This window comes from Crocodylus porosus, unplaced genomic scaffold (assembly GCF_001723895.1).
Source record: "Crocodylus porosus isolate Cpor-Errol unplaced genomic scaffold, CroPor_comp1, whole genome shotgun sequence".
NCBI lineage: Eukaryota > Metazoa > Chordata > Crocodylia > Crocodylidae > Crocodylus > Crocodylus porosus.
In genome coordinates, this window is record NW_017728911.1 from 1226380 (window position 1) to 1244110 (window position 17731).

The 17731-nt window shown below is 46.6% G+C and overlaps 2 protein-coding genes across 4 annotated transcripts in view; both read left to right on the forward strand.

The window, feature by feature from the left end:
- The window catches only part of CSNK1G1 (casein kinase 1 gamma 1), a 137417-nt gene extending 120452 nt beyond the window's left edge, over positions 1 to 16965 (forward strand). For 2 of the 3 annotated variants that reach the window (XM_019533231.1, XM_019533232.1), the window contains 2 exons: positions 3973 to 4079; positions 10201 to 16965. In XM_019533231.1, the coding sequence (XP_019388776.1) occupies positions 3973 to 4079; positions 10201 to 10255 (162 nt within the window). In that variant the 3' untranslated portion in view covers positions 10256 to 16965. Of the gene's footprint in view, positions 1 to 3611; positions 3669 to 3972; positions 4080 to 10200 lie in introns of those variants that run through there. The other variant, XM_019533233.1, reaches the window with a different exon arrangement.
- A 560-nt stretch (positions 16966 to 17525) lies between these two features.
- The window catches only part of PPIB (peptidylprolyl isomerase B), a 3354-nt gene continuing 3148 nt past the window's right edge, over positions 17526 to 17731 (forward strand). The window contains exon 1 of the mRNA XM_019533236.1: positions 17526 to 17720. Within this exon, the coding sequence (XP_019388781.1) occupies positions 17541 to 17720 (180 nt within the window). The 5' untranslated portion in view covers positions 17526 to 17540. The remainder of the gene's footprint in view (positions 17721 to 17731) is intronic.

Sequence of the window (17731 nt, forward strand, 5' to 3'; positions counted from 1 at the left end):
CAGACTGGCCCTGTCCTGCCCTCACTTCATGCTTAAAAAACAGTCTTGCAAAGCCAAGAACTTGTTATGAATCGTCACTGCACTTCACTGCTACAATCCCAGCAAGGTTTTTCCTTTTATTTTTTGGTTTTGTGTTTTTTAAAATTGCATAGGTACGCTTTCTTGGAACAAACGAAAATGACCAAATAAATTATTATTGTAGTTAAGCATAGGAAAGAATGCTGTTTCTATTTGTACTTGTAAGCAGGGGGACGGGGTACTGGATGGCATTGTGTATGGACTATAAAGCACTACAGGGTGGTGTAATCAAGAAGTTGGAGGAGTTTTGGACCATTGATGTGGCCCTATGTGGGTTGTTGCACACAAACAAAAATTCTAGGAAAGCAATAGTGTTGTTCTAGTTCAGCCTTTATATCCAGGCTGTGTGCAGGTGGATGTCTGAGTACATCGTATGTGGGAGAATCTGAGGACATTGCTGGGTTGGCTGTCCTGTTCTCACAAGTTATTTTACAAACAGCTTGAGAAGCAGCATGTTGTGTTGCTACCACAAAATGGCACTGTGGAGTGCTGGTGACCCCGTTGTCGGCTGCTACTGACATTGTGTTGTTTTTCTTTTATGCTAGTGGTAAGGAAAATGAGTGAAAATGCGTTTCATACAGTAGTCAATTTATTCCATGGAAAAGGTGAATGTGCTGTTAGTGTGAGGAGAGCTAGGTCCCCTATTTCATTTTTAGTGTTGTGACAACCATGTACCTAACTGGGCTGTAGCTTGTGACTCATGCTGCAGCATGGCCATGCCAACTGGTTGTTGGAGTGAATGCAAGTTGACTTGGCCCAAGGTTTGGGCCAGAATTAAAGAGAATGAAACAAAAATTGAACCAGGCTTCAACTGCTTCTTAAGTACTTCAGGAGCATTATGCAACAAACTGTCTTGATTTTGATTCACTCTAATGAAGTAAAAGTTTTGCGGAAGTGCTGTGTTACTGTTTTCATACAGGGCTGGTGTACTAGTACAAAAGGTGATGCCTGGCAAAAGCCAACTAGACCTCTTGGTCATTCCTGGCTACATGGAATTGTTCATATCCTTCTCTAGGATATCTTATTTATATTTGCTGCCCCTCAGCATTTGAAATGGCAGAAAGGGTAGATCACTGTTGGGGGAAAAATATGTAGTGAAATCATTTGTTGTTTTTTAGCACACTGGAATCTTAATGTAAGCACAAAATGCTACCAAAAGAGGAGTATGTCTAAAATGAATCATTATCTTATGGGTTCTCCAGTACAGGTGATATGCATGCCACCATGTCCTGCTGACTAATTCTTGCCCATTCTGCCATGAGAATTTTTTTCACTACGTGGCAGGCATACAGGAGGAGCCCTCTATAGTCAGGGCACTTCCAAACATCTTTTAGATCTTCTGTGTGGACAGATTATTCATAGCTGTAATGCTGGTTATTGCTGAGGTCTGATTTTTTGTTAATATTTGGCTAGAATTAAGGGATCCTGTTTTTCTGGGTCAGCTTTTTTGTTTTTCTCCCACTTTGAGAATTCTCTATGTGAATGAGGATAAATTAGTGTATTAGGAATATGTAGTAGTTTTCTTCTTTGACCATAGCCATCTCTGCAGCAGACTTATGTTAACTGTGTTGGGCAGATGCAGAAAGAATGATCCCAGTGTGAAGCATGACTTTGGCAGAAGCCCTCAGTGTAAAGAACTGTTCTGCTCAAGGGAAGTTTTTATTTTACTGTGCTGATGTAAAGGCCTCAGTCAGGGTAAGGGTAGTATGCTGGTATACTTATGCCAGGAAAGTGCTCCTAATCTAAACCCAGTCTTTGGGCCTATCCAGACAGCTAATTATACTGGTGGCTGTGCCACTAAAATCCATCCCGTATAACTCACTTTGTGGGCACACTTACACAAAACAAATTGGAGCATTTGTTGGTTTTGGTTTTCTTTCCTTTAAAAAGGTTAGTGAAGCCTCCACATCTGTGCAGAGATCCTCCTGTATGGCAAATCTTAAACTTCTGTTTACCTGCTACTGGAAATAGGAGTTTCTCTGCTGTTTTCATTGATGTATCATGGGTACTCAAAAAAAAATCCTCAACCCTAAGAAGGCAGTTTTTAAACAGCAGCATCTAGGAGGTGAAAACCACTGACTCTGTCATGTATGGCAGAGTACACCAGCATTAAGTAAAAAGTAAAAAAGGAAGGACTTCTTGTGAAGTTAAGTTGGATGAGAAGTAGTTGTGGAAATGAGACTACCTGGAGAACTGGAACTGTGGGTGGTCCAGTTAACCACTATTCTTTGCCAGGCCTACTGGGAGTAGAAGGGCTCACCTTGCTTCACACTGGCAGAAGAGGTAGTACTAGAGAAGGGTGTGCCAATGTCAGGAATCCACTCCTGAAAGGGGAGCTCCAAAGGCAGCACCAGGATGACACTGAGGTGAAGCACAACTTCAGCAGGTTTTGGGCACTGGATGGGAACTGCCTCCACCTTGAAACTTCAGAAGCACATAGAGCGCACAGCTTGCAGGATTTAACAGACCTAAAAGTTGTTGCTGCTGGTAAAATAGTGAAGCCCTTTCTAAAAGACCTGTTATGTTTCTAGCTTTTTTCCCATTCCTTTTCTGTGGCAATTGGGTCTTTCTAACCCACCAGAGTACCTGGTTGACACTGGGTCCTAATGAAATCCATATATGCCAATGCTTCACAGACTTAGTTATCACAATTTTGGCCCCAAGCTCTCTTTTCCCAAGAGAGTGTTTGCAAAGTGAGACTGACAGATGATTCTCTTCATTCTTGCAGGGTTGTAAGTTGGGATGTCAATGCAATGAGAAATTCCTTGCCTAACAGTGGGTTAGAATTTAGGACTGAATATGATCAGGAATCGTTTGGACTTTTTGAACAAAGTATGGAGAGCCAAACTGAATAGCTAAATTCTGGTCTTCTGTGGACTTGTTCATTTGTTACTGCTGCAGTCACACCTTTAGCAATATGGTTGATGTGAGACACTCAATCTCATCTGCCCTACCAGCTGTGATGCCTTTGACTTTTAAATAAGGACTCAAGTGGTTTAGGATCAGTAGTAGGGGGATGGGGGGAATGTCCAGGCACCCTGTAGTTTAAGTTGTGTTGAGGCAAAAAGAGATCAGAGTTCAGGTAGTTATTTTTTCACAAGAAGCAAACTGAAGAGTTCATTTCTCTGGGATTGGGGGGAATGACTGATGTAAGGTGAAATGAGTTCTGGTATGCCATCAGTGGTCTTGGATAAGGCTGAGGGATTTGATGCGTGGACAATCAGTCCGTCTCTATTTAAAGGAGGTGTGAGGTGCTTATCAGTTTGGTGTGCAAATGCTGAAGAACCCATCTTTGTCTTCATGATATGTCATTGGCACATATCATCAAAACACTTGGCCTGTACGGGTGAGCCCTTCAGATGATGGGGAGTTAGCAGGGTCAGACCTAGAAGACTTCTACAGAAAGACTGGTATGAAGATGCCATGGAGAAGTGGCTTAGCAAAAATGTAGTGAACAGGTGTTACAAGGATGTAAATAAGCAGTGGGTCAAAATAAATCTTGCATTCAAACTATGTTTTCCTCTTAATTTCAGACAGACAGTGGAACAGCATCCAAAAAGTAGCGGTAGAATCTTCAATCTGACACACAGGTGTGGACCAAGCCCTGGGGAATGTATTGAAGGGAATGCATAGTGGATTAGACCTTAGCAGTCTCTGACTTCTGTGAATCAGTGCACTCAGTTGCATGTCGCCTTGTGGAGGATACCTCATTTAATTCTGCAGAGGTGCTGGGAGAGTACAAAGGGGCAGGGAAGGAAAGGGGTACACACTATGGATTTCATGTGCTTTTCTTACAGTACCTGTTGCCCAGACTGGTAAAGACCTACTGCGCACATAAGCATGACCTAGCAGTGGATGTAATTAATAGTGGCTTCTATTATTTTTGTGTTTCAGGTGGTCAGCTCGACCAATGGGGAACTGAATGTTGATGACCCAACAGGGGCACATTCCAATGCTCCAATCACAGCACAGGCTGAGGTGGAAGTGGTGGAGGAAGCTAAGTATGTTTGCTTTACAATTTGAGCTCTTCACTGATGTAGTTTTTAAGTCGTCTCTCTGCAACAAGCTTTTACCCATGTTTAAGTATTTGATGCTTGTTTCCATATCTTTCCCCTGAATCTCACTGCTTTTTGCATGGTTCTTCAGCGCTGCTTCCACTGCCTTTTTTTTCCTACCTGTGATGCCTGGAGAATGTAACTTTTGGCCAGAGCATGTATTGCTAAGAAATGGTGACATACAAAAATAACATGAAAACCAGTTGCGCAAATCTCCCTGAATCCAGGAGGATATGCTCCTCCCTTCTGTTATGAGCACGGAAATAGTTCAGCTTCAGTTCAGGGAACAAAGTGTCAGTCTAAAAGTCAGCAGTGTTTTATCTCTAGCTTTGTGTGCTTGAGGTTTTTACATAGTCCTGGTGCAGGGACACTGCTTTCTCTCTGAATTTTCCCTAGCCTAGTCCATTAGGAGCTGATTAAGGGAGAAATTGTAAATAGCCCTTCTTCCTGTGAGAACTGGAAATCTCACTTTGAGCTGACAGTTGTGGTAGCAGGAAGCGTCATCTGGAGCTTCTGATGAAATTGAGGGCAATCGCTGTTGGCCATTTCTGCTGCTTTTGTATGTGTGCTGCCATTCAGCACCACGAGAGGGGATTTTGCATAATCCCCCTTTAACAGGAGGAGGAATGCGGGGCCCGCTGTCTCTCCTGCATCAAGAAGAGCTTTGAACACTAGGCTAAAAACAGACTTCAGATTTCCCAAGACAAAGCCTTTTATTCTGGAATTCTACAGATGTACAAGCCCACCCTTGGACTCTAAGCATCTGTGAAGTACCTAGCTAACACTCCCTCTCCCCACTTGGGGCTAATTGGAGTTAATTATTTTTCACACTGCATATATAAACAACTTTCTCTGGGCCTGTCTTGATGCAAATCAAAGCTCAGGGTCAGCCTATGGGTAGGGTCTGTTTTTAGTCCTAGTGAGTTGCTTGGGTTGGGTAGTTATTGCCTAACAAATCAACTTCCCCCAGCACAGGAGGAATGGGCTCTGAGGCTGCCTCCATTTTCTGCATTTGGAAATTATTCAATGGTCTAAGGTACAGCAAGCCTCAATGAACTTGTTGCTTGACAGGCCTCATGTTTGACCAGTTGGGGTGGGAGGTGGAATTGTAGTGCTAGAGAAGGCTTGAAGGAATGTGGGCCTGGCACTTTCCCATGTCAGGACAACTTCTGTAGATGTCTGTCAAGTTGGCTCAGAGAAATGTTTTCTATCTTTCTCTCCTGAGGGACAGTGGCTTGGTTGTCCATTGACCATCTTGCCATGAATCCCTGTGGATAGTAAGCTACAGGTTGTTGGCAATCCCTCAATTAAGGGATGGTCTCTACTGTGGCTCGTTGATGGGTCTTAAGGTAACTTAATAGTCCAGTCCTTGAGCCACAGTCACATTGTGAGGAAGAGACTTGGGAGTAAACTTGTTTTGTTTTCAACGAGAGAGATGCGGATTTACTGGAAGGGGGTAGTTATCAAGTGTAGCCTAATGAGTTGGCCAGATTTCGCTTGTGTGGACAGCACTGTCTATTGAAACTGTCTTGGCAAACTCTTCCATCTTGAAGCGACTATGCTGCGCTGCTTGCCGGCATGTGTAGCCTGAGTCCTACCACCATTAAAAAAACAGCAACTGCAACTTGTTTTTTATGTTCCCCTGGATGTGGCAAACAGTCGGACATTAGGAGGAGTTGGCTGTCTCTTTCAGGACTGCCTTTGTTTCATTAGTACATCACTGAGCAGTGTAGTCCTGGTCTGTGACTAGGGCTCTGAGGTTCAGCAGTTGCACAAAATCCTTTTGTTCTGTATTGGTACAGGCAGCTTCTTTGGGAGGAATAACACTGCCCTACCACATCCCATGATGATGTGAAGTGCCTACCTCCTTTCTTTTAGTACCAATCAGTGGATGTTTTGGAGCTGTATATTTTTGGTGGGGGAAGGTGGATGGTTGTTGCAGTTTGGTGCCTTGTGCTGATATGCTAACAGTTATCTTGTGTAGCCTGACTCAGTAGGGTATCTCATTATCTTTCCTGGCAAGTATTATTTGTTGTCACATGTCCAAACGTGTCCTCCACCCCTCAGTTATCTGGGCATGTGAGGAGGTTGGAGGTCTTTTGGACTTGAAGTATTGCTCCCAGCTGGCCTGATGCTACTGCTTTGTAGTTGGCAGAGAGGGTAACGGTCAAGTGATGTTGCATGGCTCTCTGATTTTTGAGATGACACATTGTGTGGAAGACAGGGTGGATGTCTCTTCTCCCAGCACCCGTGGGCAAGGCAGAGGAGCTAGTGGTTTGTGCCAAAGTAGTAAGTGAACAAAGCCCCAGCAGCTGTGATCAAGAGAAGTGTTTTATGGGAACAGTCCTGTACACACTACACTTCTCATCCAGCCCTCTTGTCTGACTGTCCTCAGACTGTGGTTTGGATCCTTTTCTAGCTCTGGTGTCACCTTCCTACTAGCCCAGGCACCCTCCCTATTTCCAGCTACAGAAGTCTCTGATGCTTTATTCCCTCTGTCCTGGTGGGCTTGTCCCCAGGCCTCAGGATAGCAAAAGAAATGTACTCCCTCTCAGCATTGACTTGGCAGGATTGTGTGATCCTCTTTTGGTGCCTAGCTATGGGAGCCCCTAGGTGGTATAAAGGCTAGAGAGTGGGCATGGCGCACCTGCCAACCTGCACTGCATGCTTGCATGGCTCAGTGACATGCTTTCATCCCACCTCTGTGAACTAATTGCTCTTTCTTCCTTTCTGTGTTTTTTCTCTCTACACACTCTGTAGCTGCCTGAAAATGCTCAACTTGTGGTGAGTCCCTCTCTCCAGTCCACATGCGAGGGGGAGCGGACCAGACTAGACTGAGATTGGCAAAATGCAGTCACCCTAAACCTTTTAGCCACACGAATCAAACAAAACCCAGTGCCAAACCAGTGCAATTACTGCTTAAAGCAAGGGTGGGGAACACTTGTAGGACTGTGGGAGGGACTCTTCAACAGGACGCCATGCTGGCCTAAGCAACTGGACTGACCCATCGAAAACTCAACCCCCCACTCCCTTTCTATGGCTTTTACTTTTATTCACTGAACACTCCCGGTTCTTGAACGAATGATGTTTGAAGGAGTTGGGCAGAGGTGGGACCAAGCCTGAAAAACCTCTTGTGGGAATTCCTCACAATAGATGGTTCAGGAATGGAAAGCTCTGCAAACCACTCAGGTCTCCTGGCAGCAGGGTGCTTGTCCTCAGCAGGCACTGGCACCCTCCTATGAAGGGTGTAGGCTGTCTTCTCTGCAGACCTCCCCATCAGGGGAACAGTCCTAGGCATCTCTTATGTCATTAGGACCTCCCTCATAGCTGTATGAGGCAGGGCTAGAGCCCATTGCTCCACTGGATGGGTGCAAGCTAGTGGTTGCCTTCCGCAAAGTTCCTGCAACAGGCAGGTGGGAAGGGAAAGGCCACAATATAAGTCTGATGAGGGGGAAGGAGAGCAGCTGCTTTGTGAGTTTGCTCAGTGTGCTGTGCCAACCCCCATGCCCAGGTAGACCCCAAGCAGTGATGCTCAGCATATCTGTACGATGTTATCCTTTGAGTCCTATCTACATGTCGGTCCAGCTGTAGAGAAGAAGTTTAAAACTCCCTGAAGGGCCCCATGTGTAGTGAAGGATGTTCCCGCTTGTTGGCGGACTGGTCCTCCTCAGCCCTCCTCTCCATTGGCACTTGCCTCCAGTATCTCTGGCATCTCTGGCTTCTCTGTATGTCATAGTCTGGGGCTGTTCTCTTGGACATTGTCTGCATGCACGAGGGTCACGTTCTGTAATTGTCAGCCTGCCTGATTTTTTTTATTTTGTTTCTGCCTCTGCCTGTGTTTAATGAACTCTCAGGACTTCCTTTCCTGAACCCTTCCAGACAAGCTGAGAAGCCCCCTATCTGAGTGAAGGAGTCACCAGGGAAATAAATGGCTGGAAAGCATAGCGAGAGATGTTAAGCCCTCCACATCTGGGGCAATAAGCGCACCTACTACCTGGGGCCCACTTTCCATCCCCAGTGGGTGGGATACACACATGTAGTCATCCCTGCTGCAGACTGCTCCCATTTCTTCCCATGACAGTTCCCTTTTTCATTTGCTCGTGCCTGAGCCATGAAGGAAGGTTGTCACTGTGGATGCAGAGTAAAACAGGGGGAGGAGAGGGGATACGGATATGCATACAGATATCTGGGTACATTTCTTTGGCATGTGCTCTGTAGATTCCACCAGATAATCATAAAAGATCTCTTCTGGCATTCACAGCTAGATACGCAGATAATGCTTTCCACCGGCCTGGGATACTAGGGACTCTAGGCATCTACCACCTGGTAGCTCTTCAAGGGGCCTATGTGGAATGATGTATTTACTTGAAGAGTGATTGTGATGCACGTTCTTCAGCCCCAGCTCCAGAACTGGGCCTTGCTTTCTGGAGTGGACTTTCAGGATGAACCCTGGAGAATGAACAGCCCTTCACCCCACGAGACCATTTCTTCTTGCCAGGGCTCTGGGAAGGGATGATGGTAGCTCGCCCTTTCTATTGCCGTAGCTGCATCTGCTCTGCATACATAAAGAATATGTAGGTTCAGGGCTGCCAGTTTGGCACCTGTCACATCCCTTACCTGAGGGACATGGTGGTATTGGTCATTCCTCATTTTCATAGCTAAGACCTGAAGAGAGGTGGAGGGTGGAGAAACAAAGCTAGTGTGTGTTTGCTATTCAGTGCACAGGTAAATGCCAGCACTAAATGACTGCACTGGGCCACCACTCACCCAATGGAAATCTAGTTTGGAGATATCATGCAGCTTCTGAATGTCTTTGCTCCTGATGGATTGTGGCTGGGGGCACTTACCTACAGTATCCCTCACACCTCCATCTGCTCTTATGCTGCTTATTCTCTTCTTCACTCCCTAAAAAGCCATAATCCTATAACAACTTGGTTGCTATGGAAATTGTTGTGGTGTCATAGAGAGGAGATGAGCAGGGAAGCAGATAAACTTGCTAAGCAGCAAGATGTTTTTTTCCATGCAAGAAGTTCCTGACAGTAGAACCCGAAGCCCGAGAAATACAGGCAGGCCTTGAAATGCCATGTAATTTCACGAGGAGCCAGCAGGAGCTGAAAGCCCGGGTGATGGAGGTTTTACTTATGGGATCTACTGAAATTAATCTTTCAAGGATCAGCTGTGAAATGATGTCCATTTCTTACCACATCTATTTCCAACATTCCTGGTTTTCTGCCTCCCTTACTCCCTGTGCCCATGGTCAGGGAGTAAACCAGGTGTGCAGACATGGGCTAAACAATTGGTCTTGAAACTGAAGCATTGGTTGCTTGTTCTCTATTAAAGGGTTCAGTAAAGGAAGCTGGTCCCTAACAAAGCCCTCTTCATCTTAACTTGTGTTTCTAAATTGCTCATGTACTGTGGTGTGCACACTCATCAGGCTGGGCTCAGACCATTCCAGCAGCATCATTCAGTCTTGGACAAAGGAAACGGAATAGCAGGGTCCTTGGGTATATCTCACTTGTCTCCTTTAGTCCCAGTGTGTAGGCTGGCAATGTGGAGACCTTTGTTCCTTTTTCCCTCCAGTTAAGCCCCTGGAGGCAGAGACCTGCATTCATATAGTGCCCAGGAGAGCAATCCCCTAATGCTGACTAGGGGCCTCTGGGCACCAGCAAGTTATTGTAAATAACGGTTGCCAAACTTTTTCAGTAACTGTAGATTTCTGGTTCTAAAAGAGCCCAGGTGACCTGTCTTCCTAGGATCTCCTGGCTCTTGTGATCCTAGCAGCTGGCCATAAATAGCAACTGTCAGAGTACCATGCTGATGCCCCTCCCAGTGTAGGTTAGAATAGGATGCTGCTGGCATTGGATAAACTTTTTCTTCTTGGAGGAGGTGTTGGTAGGTGCTTTATCCATAGCACTGGGCATGTTGTAATCCCTCTGCATGTCTCCCTAGGTGAAGGGAAGAAGCCCAGTTTTTGGAAGTTGGGTGGTGGGAGCCAGCTGCATGGTTTGATCCATTCCATTGACTCGTTATGTGATTTTTTTTTTTGTTTTTTTTTTTTATACTCCAGGTGCTGCTGTTTCTTCAAGAGGAAAAGGAAGAAGACAGCCCAGCGTCACAAGTGACCAGTGCCTCTTGGGGCCTTGCAGGAACTTGATCTGCACCTGCAGCTCCTGCCATGTCTTACTAAAAGGGGCTTCTCTCTAGGGGTGAGGAGGCAGCCGAGGAAGAGAAATGTGACATTTTAAACCAAAAAGAGAAGAAGAAAACGTTCCAAAACAAACCAATCGGGGTGGATCTGCTGAATGGTCTCCTCCATTCACTCCAAGCCTGAGGCTTTTCTGGTGATCAGGACTGCAGCTGGCTCAGGCCTTGGTTTGCCCTGTGGGAAGGTGGGCTGGCTGGCTGACCCTCCTCCCCACTGTTTACGGCAGAAAGCAGCATTCACACCAACCTGAGGACTATGCTTTGTTTCCTGCTCACTTCACTCCCCTTCCTATGCTCTCTGCTCCTCCATTCTCCTCCCTCCCCAATAAAACTACTCCAGAAGGCTTAATTGGCTACGGAGAAGGTGAGAGAATGCCATCTGGGCAGGGGAGAGAGGTGTGGGCAAAGGGCCTGGCTGGGACAAGGGAAAATTTTCACCCCCTCCTTCCTCTAAAGTCCCTTTCAGTGTCAGCCTCTACTGCCAACCTCGCCAGGTACAGCAGTGGGACACTAGTTCCCTTGTAGGTTCCTTGGAAACAGTTACTGTAGCACGCAAGCTGTGAGAAATTTGCTATCTACTGTTCCAGTCTTAGTTTTTTTTCTGGCTTCTGTGACACCTCCCTTCTCCAAACGGTAAACAGAGCAATGTGGATTGTTTTACAGAAACTGACATTGTTGCACTTTTTATTTTTATTTTTAGCATTACAGATGCATATTGTGTCTGTAGATTTTTTTTTTTTTTTTTTGCATGGATGACTGATGCCAGCACGGACAGACATTCAGCTGGGAATATGGTGGGGTGCAAAGAATGCCCTCAACTTAAGGTTTGCTTGCATCAAAACAAACCAACCCTAGTGCCGGTCTGGGGTTCCCAACACCCACAACCTTGAGGGAAGCATACTTGAATTTTCAATCATCCATTTTAGCTGCCAGTGAATGGTCCCTATCATGGTTTCCTACACAGTGCCTAACCTGACCAGCTTGGAGCTGAAAGGCACTAGCTTGGTGTTGACAGGATGGAGAGAGGCATCCCATTTGCTGAGCTTGGAGGAGTTTGCTTTGGATAGAGAAGCAGATATGGATTCAGAAAACCAGAAACCTGATGTTTCTCAAACTGCAAACCTGTGGCTGGGTGGCCTTGTAGCCTTTTTGGATGGTTTCTGGGAGGGTGATTTTTATTATTATTTTTTTTTTTGGTAAGCACCTTCAATGATGAAATCTTGGCAAGAACAAAGCTGCCCTAGCAGGGAGGGAACAGACACTTCACTGCCTTACAGTGACTTTTCTCCTAGTGATAAAACAGGTTCCTTGAATTGGACCTTGTGCAGGCTTTGCATCTGCTCTGCAGCTTGCCTAGGTCTGGGAACACCAGCTCAGTCCTGTTTGCTGGGCCTGGAGCACGCACACCATGTGCTTCTCCCTGGAGGGGGGGCCAAAGTTTTAATGTACAGCTTTTGAGCCAAGCTAATACATGGCCAAGGGCTTGGGGCACTCTGCACAAGTGTGGGGAAAAAAAGGAGAAAAAAAAAATCTTGCACCTCAGTGCAGGGATTGTTGAAGTCAGAGGAGGCTGCATTACCCCTGGGGACAGTGTACTGGGTGGTGCATGTGGCCAGGTTTGCAGGAGCTAAACAAACTTTTTTTCCCCCCTTTTTTTTTGTGGAGGCTGTGAATTGCTTTGCCTGTGTGCATTCTCCGTCCTGATGGGATTGGAACACTTGCTTTAGAGGCTTAGTTTGCCATGTAATTGGGGCATCCCCACCCCAGTGCCTGAATTCTCTGCAGAGCATGAAGGGCGGGAAGGCAGAATCCAAACCTGACATCCTGTCTCTTCTAAATTGCAATCTAGTTGCCTTTCCGTGTCCTTACCAGCACTTGCTGAAATGGGGGTGGCAGGAGTGTAGCTTGGCTCCCTGGCCTGGGAAGGAGAGGGAGGAATCATTGTTAACAGGGGAAATCTCTAGAAGATGATCCCTCTTCCTTCCAGCAGGTGAACATTGTTATCCATGGTGGGGGCTGTAGTGTGGAAAGACACCTCTTTTCCTAGTGAGGATTCAGGTCTCTGAGAATCCCTTAAGGGATTTCTTAGCTGTTAGCCATTTTCTGCAGAAGTATCTTAATGCCTTATTCTAATGGAAAGGCAGCTATAGCGAAGTGCTTGGCTGTGCTTTCTCCTCTCCCCTGCCAGGGTGGAAGCTGAGCTGCAGGCTGGCTTGCTCTTTATTTGTTAACCCACCAAGAGATGTTTATAAAACTTTTTAATTCTGCAAACTTTTTTCTTTTCAGTGTAATGGGGGATGGAGAAAGGACTGTCCATCTCCTTCAGGTGTGAATGCTTGAATGACCTGAGCTCTTTTCTTTCTCCCAGAAGAGAAGGAGCAATTTAACCACTCAGTTTTGCTGTTTGTTCTTTCTCTTTACTCCTGCCCCCCTTCCTGAACTCTTCCTCAGCTGCTGGCTTCCCAAAAGCCAGTCTGTCTGAAATTAGCTTATTTCCTCATACCCTTGCTGTAGGAAACCATGGTTTGGCATCTTGGGAGGAAGGAGGAGCAGGGAGTTGCAGGGAGGACGTGGTTGTGTACTCCCAGCTCTGAAAAAAATTGTGCTGGGCTCTGAGACACTTGCATTACTGCCCTCCCAAACCCCACTAAGTGCCTGTCACCAAAACTCAACTCCTTCTGCATTTTCCTGCCATTGTGAGTCATTCCTAGTTGCTTCCAATCAGGGAGTAGCTTGTCGTTCACAAGTGTACATGTGTGCGTGTGTGTATGTGTATGGGGGAGTTGTTGCTACATTTGTTTTTCCTTCTTAAACATTTTTAAGTGAATGTATTTGGTTAGAAACTTTCCTGACTGTTTTTTAAGTGGGTCAGTTTGAAAGTCACTTCATATTGACCTTGCTACTGCTTAGTTCTGGGATTTAATATCCTTTTAATCCTAGGATACTGTGTCTGTGAGGGAGGAAACCTTTCCCCAAGGCATTCTGGTAATGCTCACTTATACCTTGCTCTCTTGCACTATGGTCAAACATTGGACTTTTAAAAAGGGCAAAGGATATTAAAAAAAAAAAAAAAAAAAAAAAAAGCGGGTAATCAGTAGTCCTATTCTAAGGAAACTACTAAACCCAGGGAGTTCCAGGGCTGACTGATATGAGCCAGATCAAACAGGCCCATCATATGGTAGGAATTAGAGCATTAAACCCCACCTGTATCCCCCTGCCTCTCCCCTTTCTTCTGTGAGCTAACATATTACTTGGTATATACCTGTATTCTTCTGAGAGAGTGAAGGGGAGGATCTCTGATCACAGCTGGCTAATGGAGCTGCTTAGTGGGAATGTCAGCTTAGGTGTCCAGTGCTTCCTTTGCATGGTCTGAAACCACAGCTGGGGTTTTCAGATACAGCTCCCCTATAGCTGGGACCCATCCATGTTGCATTGCAGCCTCCTGAGGTCTCAAGTGAGGTTTTCAATAAAATATTGCACTGCTGTATTGTATTCCATGTATAGATGTATTTATTACCCCTTCCTGAGAACACTCACTCATTTACAAAAGTGCTTTCCTTGCTTTAGGCAGGTTCCCTTGGTCACCCTTCAATCCTGTGTTAAAGCTCTGAACACCTCTTTAAGGGGACAGTTTTAACACAGGAGCTTTCTAAATGCTTTTTCTGTGCTTTAAAGCCATGAACAGTCCAGCCATATCAGGCTTTGATATGGAATGCTGAAACTAGCCCTCTTCTCCCTGTCTTCCCTAATTTAACTTCATACATCCCTGGTGATGGAAAGCAGGCTTCACTCACTGTTTGTTAAGATTCACTGCTGATACCCAAGAGAATATGAACTAACCATAAACAGGCTAACCACAAAGAGTGTAATCCATGGGCCTTGCAGAAAAGCATCTGTACCTACCTTCTTCATGGCAAAGCATCAACTGTCTTCCCTAAATTGTAAGAGCACTACGTTCTCTGGGCCAATACACTACAAAAGGGCTGTGCAACTTTGACAGTTGAGAATCCAGCAACTGCAGGTCCTCTTGCTCTAGCTGAGCTCTGGGTGCCCTCCAGCTTTATCAGACACTATGATCACAGCAGGTGCAACATTGTGAAACCCCAGCCCAGGGTGTGCTTGTGCCTGCTGGCTGAGCATGTGCTTCGTCAGGAAGTTTGTCCCATAACATAGCTCTGTTGCACGTGAAGTGGGGAAACAGGGATGTGCAGCTACTTGGCTGAACACTTTGCATTCTCCAGTCATTGAAATGAATTGGCTAATCTACTGAACTGTCATAATTAGGAGGCTTCCCAGCATGCAAACAGCAATTGCTTATTTATTCTCCATAGTGGTAGGGGGGCAACGTTCAGTAAAGCAGTGGCTCCTCCCTATTAACCAAAAAGCATCACCTTAAGGTAGCTTTCTGTATATTTAGGCAGAAGCAGCACATGGTGTTCTGTCAGTGGCGATTCTCAGTGTTGGTATCTGTTTCAATAACAAGGTCTGCTTCATTGGAAGCCTCGCTCCTCCTTGATCGCAGTCTTGAATATAATTACTTTTTCCTATGAACTTTATCTCCTACTTTCCAAAAACCCACTGCTTCCAGGGACACTACTTCTCTGAGAAGAAAAAACCTCAGCAACTATTCCCCCAGGCCTTTCAAAACCTGCATCCATACCAGGCAATTCCTCTCCCTTATGGTCTTTATCTGTTTTCAAGTACAGATTAGACAGCAGCAACTTGCAGTATTCTGCTTTGAGCTAGGATTCTGACTGAGCTTGTTTAGTGACACCAGTGAAAGCAGGGCCAGCTGGGCACTGCTGATTTGGGCACACTTTGGTTATGTTTGTTTCAGATTTGTTGTTGTGGTTTTTTTTTTTCTTTTTAAGGGAGGAGTATTTTTCCCCTCCTCTTCCCACAAGGGAACTGAATGTCTAGGAATAATGCATATACAACTAGAGCTGCCACCTTGTGCTCTTGCTAGAAACCTGCTGAAGTTACTGACTGTGGCAGAACTCCGCTATTTTTTCCACAAAAATGCTGGAGTTTCCAGAAGTCTTTCCAACCTGCTTACAGGCCTACTTCAAGCACTTCTGAAGGAGTGGAGTTGGTTTGTAATCCAAGGCTCAATTACAAACTTCTAAGCAAAGCAGGTATCATCCCCTTTGGCTTCTCGCAGGCTGCACAGTGGCTAGCAGTGCCATACCCTCACTTTTTTACCATACTTTACAGGTTACAGCTGCTCAAGTGTCAGGTTCACTCAGTTACTTCTCCAGCTAATTGACTGCAATATATTTTTGGGGGCTCCCCATCAGATTTCAATTAAATGGTTGTACAATAGCTAATGGTCTATTTGAGTAGAGAACCTGAAAAATGTATTTCCTTGCATTAAGAATCTCCAGTCCAGTATTCATGTAAGATTGTGTTAAATTTGACCTCCAGGTCTGGAATAAACAGCAGAGACTCTGTGCGTTTCTAGCTTGACTGACCAAACGCAAGCTGCTTGGACCAAGATCTTTCCTTCCGTATTCCTCTCTTTAGTTTTTACTGTGCAGTCTCAACCTGCTCTTTTGCACATTTTGAGTGTTAAGGAAAGACTAGAGGCTTTGGTGCCGTGGTGAGTATCAGTGGAGGGCAGCAGCGGATTTTGACCTCCCCAAGAGCTAGGTGGGCAGGAGCTCCCAAGCTGGCAACATTTCTCCTTGTTGTCTTTCCAACCAAAGTGTAGGTGAAAGCCAGCAGAAACGTGGGCAGGCAAAATGTGTTTTAAAAAGCTTGTTTAATCCTTTTGTGGGAGTGTCTCAGGAAAAATGGTTGATCTCTGCAATAGATGCTAGTTTTTTTCCCCCATCTGCACAATCTTGCTGTACAATTTAAGCAGCTCTGAAGCCCCTGTCTTCCCAAGCTGCCTTGGCTGAAAAGTGACAACATCTGTTTCTAAATTAGAGCAGCAAGGCTGGGACTGGTGAAGCTTTTACTTTTAATTATCAGGCAGAGGGAAGACCATCCTCTGGGAACACACAGATCATACCAAAATACCCTTATGAACTGTATGCCTCCACAGGGAAAATTACTCTTCTAGTGAGAATTAATCCTTTAAGTCTTAGCAAACTATAATTTATTTGGTCTCTTTAATTTAGCCCCATTATATTTTCAAGAGGGGACACTGGGATGTTGGTTGCAACTTTTTTTTAAACTGTAAAAATACACACAAATCAGCTGTGGAAATCTTTTTTTTTAAATAGTGTGTGGATGTCTCATTCTTGATAAATGCCTTTGAGTTTTTTTAATATTATTTTAAACGTGTAATGTGGTATTTTATTTCTCCTCCTGGCACTGGTCTTTGAGCTCAGCTGTGAACATGCAACGTGTAGTACTTTTTAACATGAATGTTAATTTCAATTGTATTTGAAATGGTCCAGCCAGGATAAGGGCTTATTGGCGGGGAAGGAAGATCCTCGCCGGGGGGTGCCTTTCCCCTCAAGAAAATGGGTCCTGCTTCCTGTTGCTCTTTCAGACTTGCCCGTTTGTTGGGGCGCGAGGGAGAAACGTGACAAATGTGATCTTTACTTGTCTCCTTTTCCCGCGGGGGGCCAGGGCTCCCGACTGCTCCTTTTTTTGTATGTAAAATAAAACGTCTTACCTATGCTGTCTGCCACCTGCCCGCCTCGTCTGTCCGCCAGCCCGCTTGCACGGCCAGCCCCCGCTGGAAACAGGCCCCGAGAGGAAGGGCGGAAACGGGACAGCTTGCGCGCAACTTGGAGCCAGGCCCGGCCACCACCTCACCGCGGCCTCGTCTCGGCCCGTCCGCCCCGAGCGCGCGAGACTCGGGCTCTGATTGGCCCCGCCCTCATCACCGCGCGGCAGCACGTGCGCCCAGGCCGTATTACGCATGCGCGGAAGCGCGCCGTAGCGCGGTGAATGCTGGTCCTATACCTCCCCCACGCCGCGTGCTCCGTGCCCGTTCCCTATTGGCCAGCCCGCGGCCCAGTGAGCGCCTGGAAACGTGGCAGCCTCCTGTAGTCCCGCCCCGCCCCGCCCCGCCCGCTGGACCGCACCAGAGCTCTTCACTCCGGGGTTCTCCCCAGCATTCCCCCTTCTAGAGACACTTGGAGCCTTCCGCCGGCTGGGCCCGCGCGGGGAGGACTGTACCACTACCTCGGGGGGGAGCAGAGCCGCTCCCCCCAGCCGGGCCGCACCAGCGCGCCGGGGCGGGGCCGGATGCCGGTGGCGCGGCGGGCGCTGTGGCTGTGGCTGTGGCCGGGGCCGGGCGGCGAGCGCAGGAGGATGAAGCTGCTGGCGGCCGCGGCGCTGCTGGGCGGGGCGGCTCTGCTACTGCTGCTGCTGCCCGCGGCCTCACGCGCCGACGAGCGCAAGAAGGGGCCCAAGGTCACGGCCAAGGTGAGGCCCCC